Consider the following 13,212-nt stretch of genomic DNA (forward strand, 5'->3'; position numbering starts at 1 on the left):
TGTTATCGATTTTATGCCGCAGGATATCGCTGCATTATTGAAAAATTGCCAAGTCTGATCATTCAACGCTTGTGGGTGTATTTATCAGGCAATCTGAGCGATGAAAGATTAATTATGTTTTGTTCATTACTTTTGAACTGCATCGCATTTGCTGTGGGACTCGCAGGCTTGTGCGTGCTGTGGTCATGTGGTTTGGTTACTTTGGTTGTATATATCGCATGCTGGGAAACGCTGGTCACTTTTGTGCTGATATCCGCAGGAGACCGTGCTTCGGTAAAACATCTCAGTTTGTTAAACTAGTGTTATAGAGTCCCCCTATTGCGCTTAAGTCCACAAACCTGTGTATGTGCACACATACATACAGATCCACTCGCAAATATATACAGCTAAATGCAAATTCATTAGCCCTTGTTTTCAAATATTTTCCAAATGATGTTTAACAGGGCAAGGATATTTTTACAGTGTTTACAGTGAGAAAGTCTTATTTGTTTTATTTCAGCTAGAATAAAATCAGTTTTTAATTTTTTTTTTAAATGCATTTTAAGATCAAAATTATTAGCCCCCTTTAAGGTGCTGCTTCAAAGTTTTTGACTCTTCTAAAGCATAAAAATACTATAATATGTTTGCAGAAACATGCCTAGTAAACTTTCTTGTTTATCAGATATTCTGCTTTTGAAAATGGCCGTTACGTGCCGGAATGTCGGTCCCGCCCTATGCCACTTTAGCCAATTATATTTCGGTGCCCGGGTTACCTTGGTGGAAAACAGCATATTTCATTCATTCAGTCAGGAAGTTTCTCAAAATGTGACCTCCGATGGACAGTAGCAGACTCTGTAATGAGACGCAGATTCAGAGTTCCACATAAGTTGGTTATTAATTTGCAAATAATCTAAATATTAAGAACGTAAACATTAGGTTAGCATGTTTAATTGTAACCCCGTGTCCTAACATCACTCTACGTGACGAGATACGCAGTGATAAGCAACTTGACAGTTTACACCAAACAAAGCACGATAGAAATGTAAATACATCTACTCAGAAGCACAGAACAGTGCACATGGTTAATACATATTAAACCTCTTCAACATTTTTTCAAATGTACAAGCTGAGTCACAGGTCTATTTCATTTTTAAGATCTGAGGTAAACTATCTGCTGCTGCTTTCAGTAGTATGGCAATAAATGTCATGTAAAATGGCATTCAAACTCACATTATTAGCCTTTTTTATCCTGTTGTTCAGCTGCAAGAAATAGAAGCTGTTTTTAAAATATAAATATCAGGTGTTGGTGGGACAAAAACTCATTTTAGTACGGCAAATATTCCTTCTGTCACTTTAGGCTTGATAGTCAGGCAAGCTCCTGTTGGTGTCATCAATCTGACAACCTGTCCTTGCGTGTGTTTTAAACCAGGTGTGCAATACCTAGTTCAACCACTGGGTGTCAAACTTACATTCTGCACCTACAGAGCAAATCATCGTTGTACAATGACTTGCCTAATTACCCACATTTGCCTAATTAACCTAGTTAAGCCCTTAAATGTCACTTTAAGCTGAATACTAGTATCTTGAAAAATATCTAGTAAAATATGTTGTGCTGTCATCATGGCAAATGTATTAGAAATGGGTCATTAAAACTATTATGTTTAGAAATATGTTAAAAACAGAAATTGGGGATATATGGGGAGGCTAATAATTGTGACTTCAACTGTACACACTCCAGACACAGCATGAATACACATAGTAAAGCAAGCTGTCACTCTTTCCTCTGTACCGCATAAAAAGCTTTTAACTGAATAGGGGATATCAATAATTTAGCTTAATACCATTCTCTGTAAAACTCCCTTATGCATTTATGCATGCATTAATGTAATGATGCCAGCTGAGGCTTTTTTTTATTTGTCTTTGTGTCTAGTATCTGTCTCTCTTTTGCAAATAAACAGGACAGTTTCTGTGTTATCGTTTCACTAATCATTTACAGCGTAAGTTCCGTCGAGCCTAACAGCCGCACGTTTCCTCTGATGCTGACAGGTGGCCTGGTATCTCGTATCAGGATGATGTCATTGACTGTTAGGGCAAGTTTAGACAAATAATGTGTTTGTTCTGTTTTTCCTCAGCCTAACCGAAACCATGACAGTGTCCTTGTTGGTGTTGCAAGAGGGACAGAGAGAGCGTTAGTGAGCGACGACCTTGCCTTCTAGACTTGAATCAGTCTGTTTATACTGTGTCGTTGCCATTGACATCTTTTGAGTTTCTAGTGAGAACCATAACTATCATAAACCAAAATTTCTGAAAATATGGCTTTAATAATAATAATAATAATAATAATCCAACTGTGGCATTATTTTATTACTATTTTAATGTATTATATTATAGGATGGTAAGTTTTTAATGTTCTTTTATTCATTCATTTTCCTCAAGTTCCTTATTTATTTGACTTAGTTACTTATTTATCAGAGGTCACCACAGTGGAATGAACCACCAACTATGTTTTATGCAGTGGATGCCCTTCCAGCTGCAACCTTTGGAAACATTTATAATGTTACAAAAGGCTAAATTATATTCAAAAATGTATCTAAATAAAAGATTTTGGTCAAACGTGATAAACTATTGTTAATACAACGTTAAAAACTGTTGTGAACCATTGATTATGAATTTTTACCTAATAAATTAGTAATTAGCTGAATTTATCAGGTATGAATGACATAGTTAGGATTTGGTAGGATTAATGATGTAGAATAGAATCATGCTGAACATGTAGTAGTAGTAGTAGTAGTAGTAGTAGTAGTAGTAGTAGTAGTAGTAGTAGTAGTAGTAATAATAATAATAACAAAAACAACAGGGGGTGGGGGGGTGGGGGGGTATGGTGACGCGATGGCAGCCATATTGTGCCAGACCACACACCGTCTGATTGGTGGAGAAGAGACAGAGTAATGTAGCAAATTATGATATGGGGTTGGTTAGAAGGTCATGATGGACTGAGGCCGGTGGACAAATTTGGCCAGGATGCCAGGGTTAAAGCCCTACTCTTTTTCAAAGGACATCCTGGGATTTTTAACGACCACAGAGAGTCAGGACTAAGGTTTAACGTCTAATACGAAAACGGTGCTCACTGAGCAGTATAGTGTCCCCATGACTATACTGGGGTGTTAGGACCCATACAGACCTCAGGTTGATTGCCCCGTGCTGGTCTCATGTACTAATGTATATCTTAATAATACTTAGCAATTCTCACTATTAGCTAGTGGCTTATTACTTATTTCAATGAAAGTATTACCGCCATCTCCTAAATGAAAAAATGAAAGTATAAATACATTTTAAGAATAAATTAATATGTCCACTTAATGGCCACTTTATAAGGTACACCATACTAGTACCAGGTTGGACCCCCTTTTGCCTTCAGAACTGCCTTAATCCTTCGTGGCACAGATTCAACAAGGTACTGGACATATTCCTCAGAGATTTTAGTCCATATTGACATAATTGCATTGAGGTGAATCTCATGTTCCACCATATACAAAGAGCCGTTTTCCTTTGATATCTGGCATCAACAAGGCATTTGCGCCCACAGAACTGCCACCCACTGTATATTTTCTGTTTTTTGGACCATTCTCTGTAAACCCTAGAGATGGTTGTGCATGAAAATCCCAGTAGATTAGCAATTTCTGAAATACTCTGACCAGCCCAATCTGGCACCAACAACCATGCCATGTTTCAAGTCACTTGAATCACCTTTCTTCCCCGTTCTGATGCTTAGTTTGAACAGCAGCAGATCATCTTGACCATGTCTACATGCCTAAATGCATTCAGTTGTTTCCTTGTGATTGACTGATCAGAAATTTGCAATACCGAGCAGTTGGACAGGACAGTTTAATAAAGTGGCCGGTGTGTGTGTATTGTGAAAAATACACCATTCTAGTCAATATCTTAGTCTAAAAATAAATTCCATCGATTTGGTTGTTTTGCTTGATGCAACAACCATTTAAAGTTTGTGCTGCATCCATTGACCTTTTTTAAAGAGTGCAATATTGCTTGCCAAAGAGCAGATTCAAAGCATGAATGTGTGTATTACATCATCTATCTTGCTCCTGGATCGTGGATATAAAAATGTATTGGAAGAGCTGGCAGGCCAAGCTGCGAAAGACGAATCTGTGTGTAAAAAAGAGTGATGGAGAAGACAGCGCGCAGAACACAGGTACGCTGATGCATCCCCTTGACATTTTCACAACGCCTTCAAACCACTCTCAGGGGGAAGCCGCGTGGGCCCTCGCACTTCTTCCTACACCGCACTGGACTTGTGCCATGTGGGGTTGGAGCCATTGTCAGATATGGATGAAAGCAACATATGGTTGTGTAATCAATGCCTTCTTTAGATGAGGGCAGTGTCATTCGACTTGGCGCCCGTTTTGATAATGCCCTCGGCCAGATATTTTGAAGTTATGCAAGTGTAGCTCCTTCCTGCTTGATGGAGATGAACTGTTTGCTTAGCCTCTGCTAAAAAAAAAGAGAAACATGTAGCATATCACCACTTAAGTTTGACCAAAATGTTGTGTAATCTTTTACTTTAAGCCACAAAACCTGCTAATATATTTTGAATTGGAAACCATATTTCATATCTGTTAATCATTTTCATCTCCGTTTATTCTCCCGGAGCTGGTAGAGTTGGGATTGGTGCAGTTAGGGTGCATTTATGATGTGTACCAAACTGTTTGACAAACATAATAAGCAGAATCATTCCTATGTAGGGCGCTCAGGTAAATACACACCCTCCATCAAACAGATGGTAGATGGTCTATCAGGAAAAGGCATATTCTGGGGAAATGTGTGCAAAGTTTGAGCGATAATGGATAAAGGGCGTAGAGCAGAGCATGAGTGAAAGCTGAAGTGCTGACCATCTGTTGCAGCAGGTTTCGGCTGAAGGTAAATATTAGCTCAGGCTGACACAGTAGATGAAGGAAGCTGGTAAAACAGGAATCAAGAAGCCATGTATATAGACAGTGCTAAACACCCCTAGCATGTCTGCAGAATATTGCGGACACGCTCGAAAACAAACACTCTAGGATGAGTTGTACGTGCATGGCTGGCTGTAGGATTCATTACATTCTCCTCATTGATTTTAGAGTCTTGAAATCCACCATAGCAGTGTCTTCTCCATTTTTAGATTCTAACTTGATACAGCGTTGTAATGTACCCTCAGCATGAGCGGGGTGTGCTGGCAGGCACCGTATCATCACTCTCTAGCACATAAGCATATTAGTCTCCTCACCGAAGTTGAGCTCTTCTTTTTTTTTCCCCCACTGAAGGACCTGGATTGCTATTAGATTACCCATACACAATGGGGCGTATTTTGTAGACTCACTAAACAAGCCTTTCTGCGGTTTTCTTAATGAGATGGGCCAAATGCCATCGTTTTTTTTTTTTTTTTTTTTTTTTTCGGAGGCCTGAAGCAGGTCCAGTGTTGTGCCTCGTGCCTGGGGAGAGATGCAGATCCGGTCAGGCTGCCGTCCCAGAGAATGGTGGCTCTGTTTGGAGCGTGCCTGATGCTGCGTCTTACGGGAGGCATCTTAGTTGCACCCCCACCCCAGTCGCATGATCTGTGTGTGATTGAATAAGATGCCATTTACACACGTGTGTTTTCATTTTAAAACATTCTCATCCAGAATGGGTTATAAGGTTCTAGGCAAAACAAATTATGTCAAAACTGCACATGCTGTAACCCATGATATGTGACCATTCACACGATTTGGATGCAACATGATATTGACAGGCGGATCGGTGCAGCGGTCGCAGTAATGCGGTCGATGTACCAGTCCGTTGTGGTAAAGGAAGAGTTGAGCCGAAAGGCAAAGCATACAATTTACTGGTCAATCTACGTTCCTACTCTTACCTATAGTCATGAGCTTTGGGTCATGACTGAAAGGACAAGATCTCCGATACAAGCACTCCACATCGAGAAAAGTCAGCTGAGGTGGCTTTGGCATCTGTTTCGGATGCTTACCTACAGAGGTGTTCCAGGCATGTCCCACAGGGAGACGGTCTCTTGGAAGACCCAGGACATGCTGGAGGGGGACTATGTATTTTGGCTGACCTGGGAACGCCTTGGGATCCCAAGGGAAGAGCTGGAGGAAGTGTTTGGGGTTCTCTCCTGAGACTGCTGCCCCCGCGGCCTGGCCCTGGAAAAGCAGATGAAAATGAACGAATGAATAAATGAACACGATTTGGACATGCCCATATTTTGTAGACATCTGTACTTTGCAGTCTTCCACTTGTGCAGTAGTCCCATGATAAGGGCTTGATGAATCTGGAAACAATGCTCAGTAGTCCAAAACATCAGTCAGTGATTGTTGATAGCTATACCTTTAAAAAAATAAAAATAAAATAAAAAATAATTAGTCCATCCAAACTGAAGCACAACATCAGCATTTCTAAACTACTTTGGGGTCTTTAGCATTTTCAAAATGCTCAGTTTGTGCGAATCAGAGATGTTGTCGGAGATTGGTATAAAGATCAGCTTGAAAAAAGCATTAAACCATTCTAAAACAAAACTGCAATTGTTTGAACACCACCTACATCAGATTGTGTTTCTGCAGTGAGAATAGCAGAAAGCTGCAGTAGTTACCTGCTAATTTGATTACTTACAAGTTCCCAGTACTGGGTTGCGGCTGGATCGGAATCCGCTGCATAAAACATATGCCGGAATAGTTGGTGGTTCATTCCACTGTGATAACCCTTGATAAATAAGTTACTATGCCAAAGAAAATGAATGAATGAATGAATGAATGAATGAATTGCTTATAAGTTAACCTTCATCCCCCTGGAATGTTGTTTAACCGCCTGCAAAAGATGAATCGGATTGAAACTTGATAACATAATTAAAAACGCAAGGTAAATTTTGCAAAGTTCAGCAATCTGCTTCTTAGCGCTGAGTTAGCTGATATTTGATCATCATTGGCACCTGAAGGGTTCGGAGAATATTGCCTCTGAGGTGTGTATGTCATCTATGGTGGTTTGCATGAGCTTATTCTCTAACAACGTCTTATAGACTTGCTCGGGGTATTTTTGGCTTTAGTGCACTATATGTACTTTATTAATTTCTTTCTTTTTTGCTTGTTTTTTCCTTCTTTTTTTCTTTTTCGGAGGTCCTTGGTCAGTGGTTAGGCAACCAAAACAAAGTCAGCCCTACAGCGGACCCTCCGGTTGGAAAACCACATATATCCTTGACCTCCACCAACATGCTTGGAGCCTTGCTTCTGTGCTGAAAGTTGAGGGACTTTACATTATGTTGGACTTACTTAATGGTCTTTCTCATAGGGTGCTTTCACACCTGCCATATTTAGTTCGATTGAATCGCACTAGAGTTCGTTTCCCCTTTTGGTACTGTTTGTTTGGGCAGGTGAGAATGCAGCAATCGCACTCTAGTGCACACCAAAAGTGGACCAAATAAGCGTACCGAGACCTGCTTGAAGAGGTGATCTCGGTACGCTTTCAAACGAACCCTGGAGCGGTTCGTTTGTGGTGAGAAAATGATTTGTGCTAAAACAGGTCCAACCGCAAAAAGTACTGCACCTTCTGGACTAATTCAGCTGCCGTAGGCCGATGCGCTGTGCATTATTGGATATGGAGGAAAAATATTTGTTGACAGCGCTTTACCAACAGAGAGAGAGAGAGGAGAAAACATTACCTAATGGATCATTGGTAATATTTCTGCAAGATGACCATGTCGCAGTTTAGCTAAATTAATTCACGTCTCCTCCTGAAGTGACGAGCGATGCATTTAAACACTGTTTTTCAGCCGCGGCCGCGCTTTATTTTCGTAATGTATAGTTTGTCTAAAGCAGGGATACAATTAGTCAGCGCAGTCGTCCCTCCAGAGTAAAAGGTTTTGTTTACCTGCGGGAGTTCACTGGCATTTTCCCGCACGTGAATTCTGACCAATCAATAAGCAGTTTAGGAAATATGTTCAACAACATCTGGCCAATGAAAGATGTGGATTTTGTCAGATGACTGCATTCAACTGGTACGGACCAAAGCAATGTATCATTCATTACCCTTGGTCCGGATTAAATTAAGCGAACTACTGATGTGAAAGCACCCATAGTCACGATGGGTGGATTAAACATGTATTGCAGCAATATGATTAACTGAGATCACCATAAACATGGAACTTCGCAAGGCTTTAACCTCTTCTGACTTGTTCATATGTGCTTAAAAGTTATTTGCTTGTCCGCATTTTGAGTTTCTGCATGTAGTCCAGTTAAGAGGCCTGGGAAAGGAGGTAGAACGCAAGTTGTCTGAAACCATACTCTTGGGTGTCTGTGTCAGATCCACTGGATGATACTTTAAGACCTTGGGATTTGTTCTGCGGTGTGTTACTTCACTTTCATCGTTACTCAGATATCTGTAAGCGATCATCTTACTCAGCTTTTTGTGTGTGTTTGTGCTTTTGAGGCCACATTGTGCAAGCAATAACTTTATCTCATAGTCTGTTTGTCCTTGCTTCTGTTCCATAGCAACTTAACTTGTTCCATTGTGCAGCCAAAGTGTTTAAATTCTCAAATTGTCTTTCTGATTGCCGTGCATTGTTCGATTTCGTTTGTGCAGGCTATAATTACTCTCTATCTCCTACTTTCTTTGGAAGACCCTTCAACCCTGAGGTGGAAGAAGAGGAGGTGGAAAAGGGGTCAGGGGGCGCCCAGAGGCTTTTGGTTTCTCTGTGTGAGGATTTGGGTTCTGGAGCCGTATAATTACCCCTCTCACACAGCTCCCCTAAAAGCAAAGGCTGATCTTTATTTGTGGTGGTCTAAGTGGATGACTCAGAGGAGGGAGTTAGCAGGCGATAGTCTTCCATCTGCTTCTACTATTCCTCTATAAGCAATCTCTCTATGCAGTTAAAGTGAACTAGGCCTCTATTTCAGACCCTTCCCCCTCCCTATTTTTTTTTTTCTAACTGATGTTGGCAAGCTGTAAGTTCTATTGGTGCTTCACTAAGCATTTCCTCTGTTTCAACCCTGTCACAGTAGCAAGTGCAGGTGGAAACAGGGTCAAACCGAGGGGTACAAGGACACAGGTGTTCCCCAAGGTGGCTTTGGAGAGGTTGCCAGCCGTCTTTCTGTCAAACTCGATTAGTCAATCAATCTGTCGTTGCAGAGTGCCTGCTGATGGGTCTATACACTGTGGTCAAAAATATCTCATCCGTGCAGGCCTGGATAAATGAGAAATGAAAGGTTTGCTGTGCATCTGTTAAAAAAACTGACACATCACCAGCTGGTTCCTTCTTTTATGAGTGGTGATTGCTAAGGCTAACATCACATTTGATGATCGTATATACTGTAGGGTTAGAGGGTCTTTTGTGACTTGGACTAGAAAGTAACCACCTACAGAATTCTAGTATTTTGATACCTTTTTATGTGTTTGAAAAGTTTGAAAAACTAGCAAGGTAAAAAGCTGAAGTCATTGTAATTTTAACTTTGGTCTTGCAAAACACAGGCAAGAAATTCTACCCTTCAAAATCAATATGAGAAAGATGAAACTTAAAAAAAAAAAGTTTCTATTCAAGGTCAGTGCTATGTGTTCTCAGAAATCATGAGTGTTTTGATTAGAGATTTGTGCACTAGCGACCTTGACTTGTCTTTTTTTATGTCCTACAAATACGCCTCCCAACCTAACCTTGCCTATATTTTTTGTTCATAATATGAGCACATTGTACCTGCTTCTCCTGGTCTATCTTTAAATATTTGGCTAGTTTCAATCCCAAGAGATCCATTTTAGTTTTAGACTATCAGAAGTTTAGCTTCTAAGTGTTGATCTTAGCGTTTGAACACTTGCCCATACTTGTTGAAAAACCGTGACTGATGTTACACACACAGTCCTGCACTCAAACCAGTTTTTCAACTTTCCGTAAAATAGCCCGTCAGTACGAAACTGATCCCTGATCAGCAACTTACCTTGAACTTGTCAAAACTGCCTGCTATGGTGTCATTTTCTGCATGTACCATTTAAATCTTTGATGTATATCTACATCCAAATGCATATGAGGAAATATAAGAAAAGAGGTAAAAAAAATGACTTTTAATATAATTTTTTTTTAGTCAATCTAACAATAAATGAATAACTAATCTAAATATATATATTTTTTAAAGTAGCAATGTAATTGTGCCTTTTTTGCTCAAGGTCACGAAACTGTAGATCGTAGAAGGAGAATTTAATACTGATATTTCAACAAACATCCCATTGTTTACTATACAAACTCATTGTCACAGGGTTGACAGGTTGACAAAAATGGACAAGCCATTAAAAGATAGGACTTTACCACTTACTGAAGAGATGAGGTAATATATTTAGCAAGTATGTATACTTTAAAGAAGGACGCAAATGGCACCCATTTGGACAAAAGACGCAGATTTTCCAGTTTGCCTCTGTTTTACTTTTCCCCTGCAGTACTTCCAACTTTTATGAGTGGCGTGATTAAGCGCAGTAGTTCAGAGTTACTTCCTCTTAGCTAAGGTCTCTCCGTAGGAGGTAATTACCTCTTTTGCCAGTCATAAATATAAGAGAGAGGGAGAGGGGGTGGTGAAGCTATGTGGTTTAGTACTGTGTATGTTTTTGCAGGAAGCAAGGCCAACAGGACAGCACCTGACGGCGAGGAGATATACATCTACTCAGGGTCTCTTACGACAGGTTTGTTAAAGACAACAGAAGTCAGGAACCCTCCAGGGACGCATTTGCCTCAGAGTTAGTCACGGGTCAGGAAATCTTCTGTTGTGAATGGCCTCTGTAGAGTTAAAGTGTTCGTGGATGCAGTACTATTCCTCAGGAAGCATAACATGGTTGAAACGTAAGAAGAGCCGGTTGTCTTGTCAGGTGTTGAGGAAGTGAAGACAAAGAAAATATGAATGAAAACCAGGGGTTGAAGTAAAGGGGGGGTGGTTAAACAAAAGTATGAGTAATAGCATGTGCAAGAAAGCGAGACTTGAAGAAAAGGAAGGGCATGAAGGAGGGGGGTTCGGGTGTTGACACATCATTCTCAGCTGGCGGGGGTAAAAGAAGGTCAGCGTGGAGACAAAAGACCGGGGCCTGCTTAAAGCAGACGCATTTGACTGCGGGGCATACCATGTTCAGGGTTATCTACATAGATAAACCCTCTATTGTTTTAACTGAGGGCAATGGAAGCATCCCGTACATGACAGATACCTACAAACTCCTGAAAGCCATCGCGGGGGAAAAAATAGAAAAGCCATTCGTTTACTACTAATTGCCTGCCTGGTTTATTGTAGCTTAATTCAAGTGGCATCATTGTGGGCACACTCAGACTGGATCCCACATTGTTTCCATTAATAGGTGCTTGAGGCTGTCACCGAGATGTTTACCAATGAGAAATAATTAGGATGGAAATAATTAGGTGGTGTGGGAGGGTTGGCAGCCAGGATCAGAGTCAGGGGGGATCTACCGTCATTACACATGCAGGGAAAGTCTACATCCGGAGCTCTTGAAGACCTAATGCTGCCTGTAAACACGGCGGCTGCACTTATAATTAGTTCTGTTTGTCAAAGAAGGCAGCGTTTGAAGTGCTCTTGTTGAGTTGGCGCACTTGCTGTTTTGATGCGCCCGGTTTTAGCGTAAAAGTCAGGGATGATGTAACGAGTCGTTGCAACTTCAGCAAGGGTTGTCAGTTTTCACAATATATTATTGAGTACCTTTTGAGTACACTCTTGGGAATAAAAGTGCAAGAGCTGTCACTGGGTGACATGGTGGCTCAGTGGTTAGCACTGTCACCTCACAACAAGGAGGTCGCTGGTTTGAGTCCCAGCTGGGTCAGTTGGCATTTCTGTGGGGAGTTTGCATGTTCTCCCCCATGTTGGCATGGGTTTCAATTCAATTCACCTTTATTTCGATAGCGCTTTGACACAATCTACATAGTAAAAGCAGCTTCACATATTATAGTAAATTGAAACCAATTCAGTCCAGTTTTCAGAGTTTAAGTTTAGTTTAGCTCAGTTCAGTGTGGTTTATTAATCCTAACTTAGAGTCCAAACACTAAGGAGCAAATGCGATTTCCTTCAGCAGAATTTGGCCATTTGAATAACTAAAAATGAAAACATAATACTATTAATTACAACAATGTAAAGATTCTTGAATTGTGTAGCCTCTCTTGTAAAAATTAATAAAAAATTAATAAATAATACATTTGAAAAATGTTGGATAACAACAACTATAGCCAAAATAGCATTGCAATTAATTATAATATGGGTCACTTTTGGTGCTTCACACCTTTTCATTCATCACTTTTTGTTTCAAGAATAAGATCCAAGATTTAGAAAAGTTTTTTTTTACATCTTGTAAAATGTTTTCTCTATTTAAAAACAATACAGTAGCAAAACATGGCTTTATTTATGTCAGATTGTATGTTGTCTTGCACATCATCTTGGAAAAATAATTGTTTGCATTGGCCAAAACAGATTAGCTCACAACAACCCTTTTTTGATGGGTTATTTTCACAATTTATGATGGCATAGCAGTCAAAATAGGACAAGTGAGTTCATGCATGGGACAAACTTTGGACCGTTGTCAGTAAGGGGGTAGGTCTTTTGAACCACCCGAATCCCCTCTTGCTACGGCCCTGGTTTTGTACCTTTGACTTGTACTTTTTTGCATACATCTTAGCTTTAAATCGTTGTAGTATTGTTTTTATTTCATAATTAAAAATGAGTTTGAAAAATACTTTCAGAACCACCAATCCTGAAAAAGTGGGCGGACACTAATGCGTTCTCTCAATCACTGATTGGTCGAATAGTTTGTAATGTCTCTCTTCTTGTGTTTCTTCAGCAGGGAATGGCCAGTCGGTGCAGACGGACCCCAGTAAGTCTGGATTTGTGGGGGATACAGTGGAGCTGAAATGTCTCTTCATCAACGGCAAGCCACCAGTGAAGATCTCTCAAGTCACCTGGCAAAAGCTGATAAATGGCACCAAACAAAACGTGGCTATTGCTAACCCAGCATTGGGAGTATCAGTTTTGACCCCTTTCAAAGATCGTGTGAGTTTCAAGCATCCCGCCGTGCGCCAGCGGACCCCTTCTTCCCTTGAGGATACCACCATTGTGTTCAGCAGTCTACGGCTCTCTGACGAGGCGGCCTACATCTGTGAATACACCACCTTCCCAGCAGGCAACAGGGAGAATATGGTCAACCTCACTGTCTTTGGTAAGTCTACCAGACTCTGCT

The 13,212-nt window shown here is 40.5% G+C and overlaps 1 protein-coding gene and 1 long non-coding RNA gene across 28 annotated transcripts in view; both read left to right on the top strand.

Moving 5' to 3' along the window:
• nectin1b (nectin cell adhesion molecule 1b) overlaps positions 1 to 13,212 on the top strand; it is a 525,250-nt gene that overhangs the window by 216,727 nt on the left and 295,311 nt on the right. For all 27 annotated transcript variants that reach the window (XR_012393697.1, XR_012393699.1, XR_012393698.1 and 24 more), the window contains 1 exon segment: positions 12,817 to 13,191. Coding sequence is in view for 24 of the 27 variants with exons in the window: in XM_073929161.1 (XP_073785262.1) it covers positions 12,817 to 13,191 (375 nt within the window). In the remaining 3 variants the exon portion in view is untranslated.
• On the top strand, positions 2,438 to 6,352 carry LOC141378669 (uncharacterized). The gene is made up of 2 exons (XR_012393826.1): positions 2,438 to 2,772; positions 2,837 to 6,352. It is a non-coding gene; the product is annotated as an uncharacterized lncRNA (long non-coding RNA).

The sequence above is a fragment of the Danio rerio genome, chromosome 18 (assembly GCF_049306965.1).
Source record: "Danio rerio strain Tuebingen ecotype United States chromosome 18, GRCz12tu, whole genome shotgun sequence".
Lineage (NCBI taxonomy): Eukaryota > Metazoa > Chordata > Actinopteri > Cypriniformes > Danionidae > Danio > Danio rerio.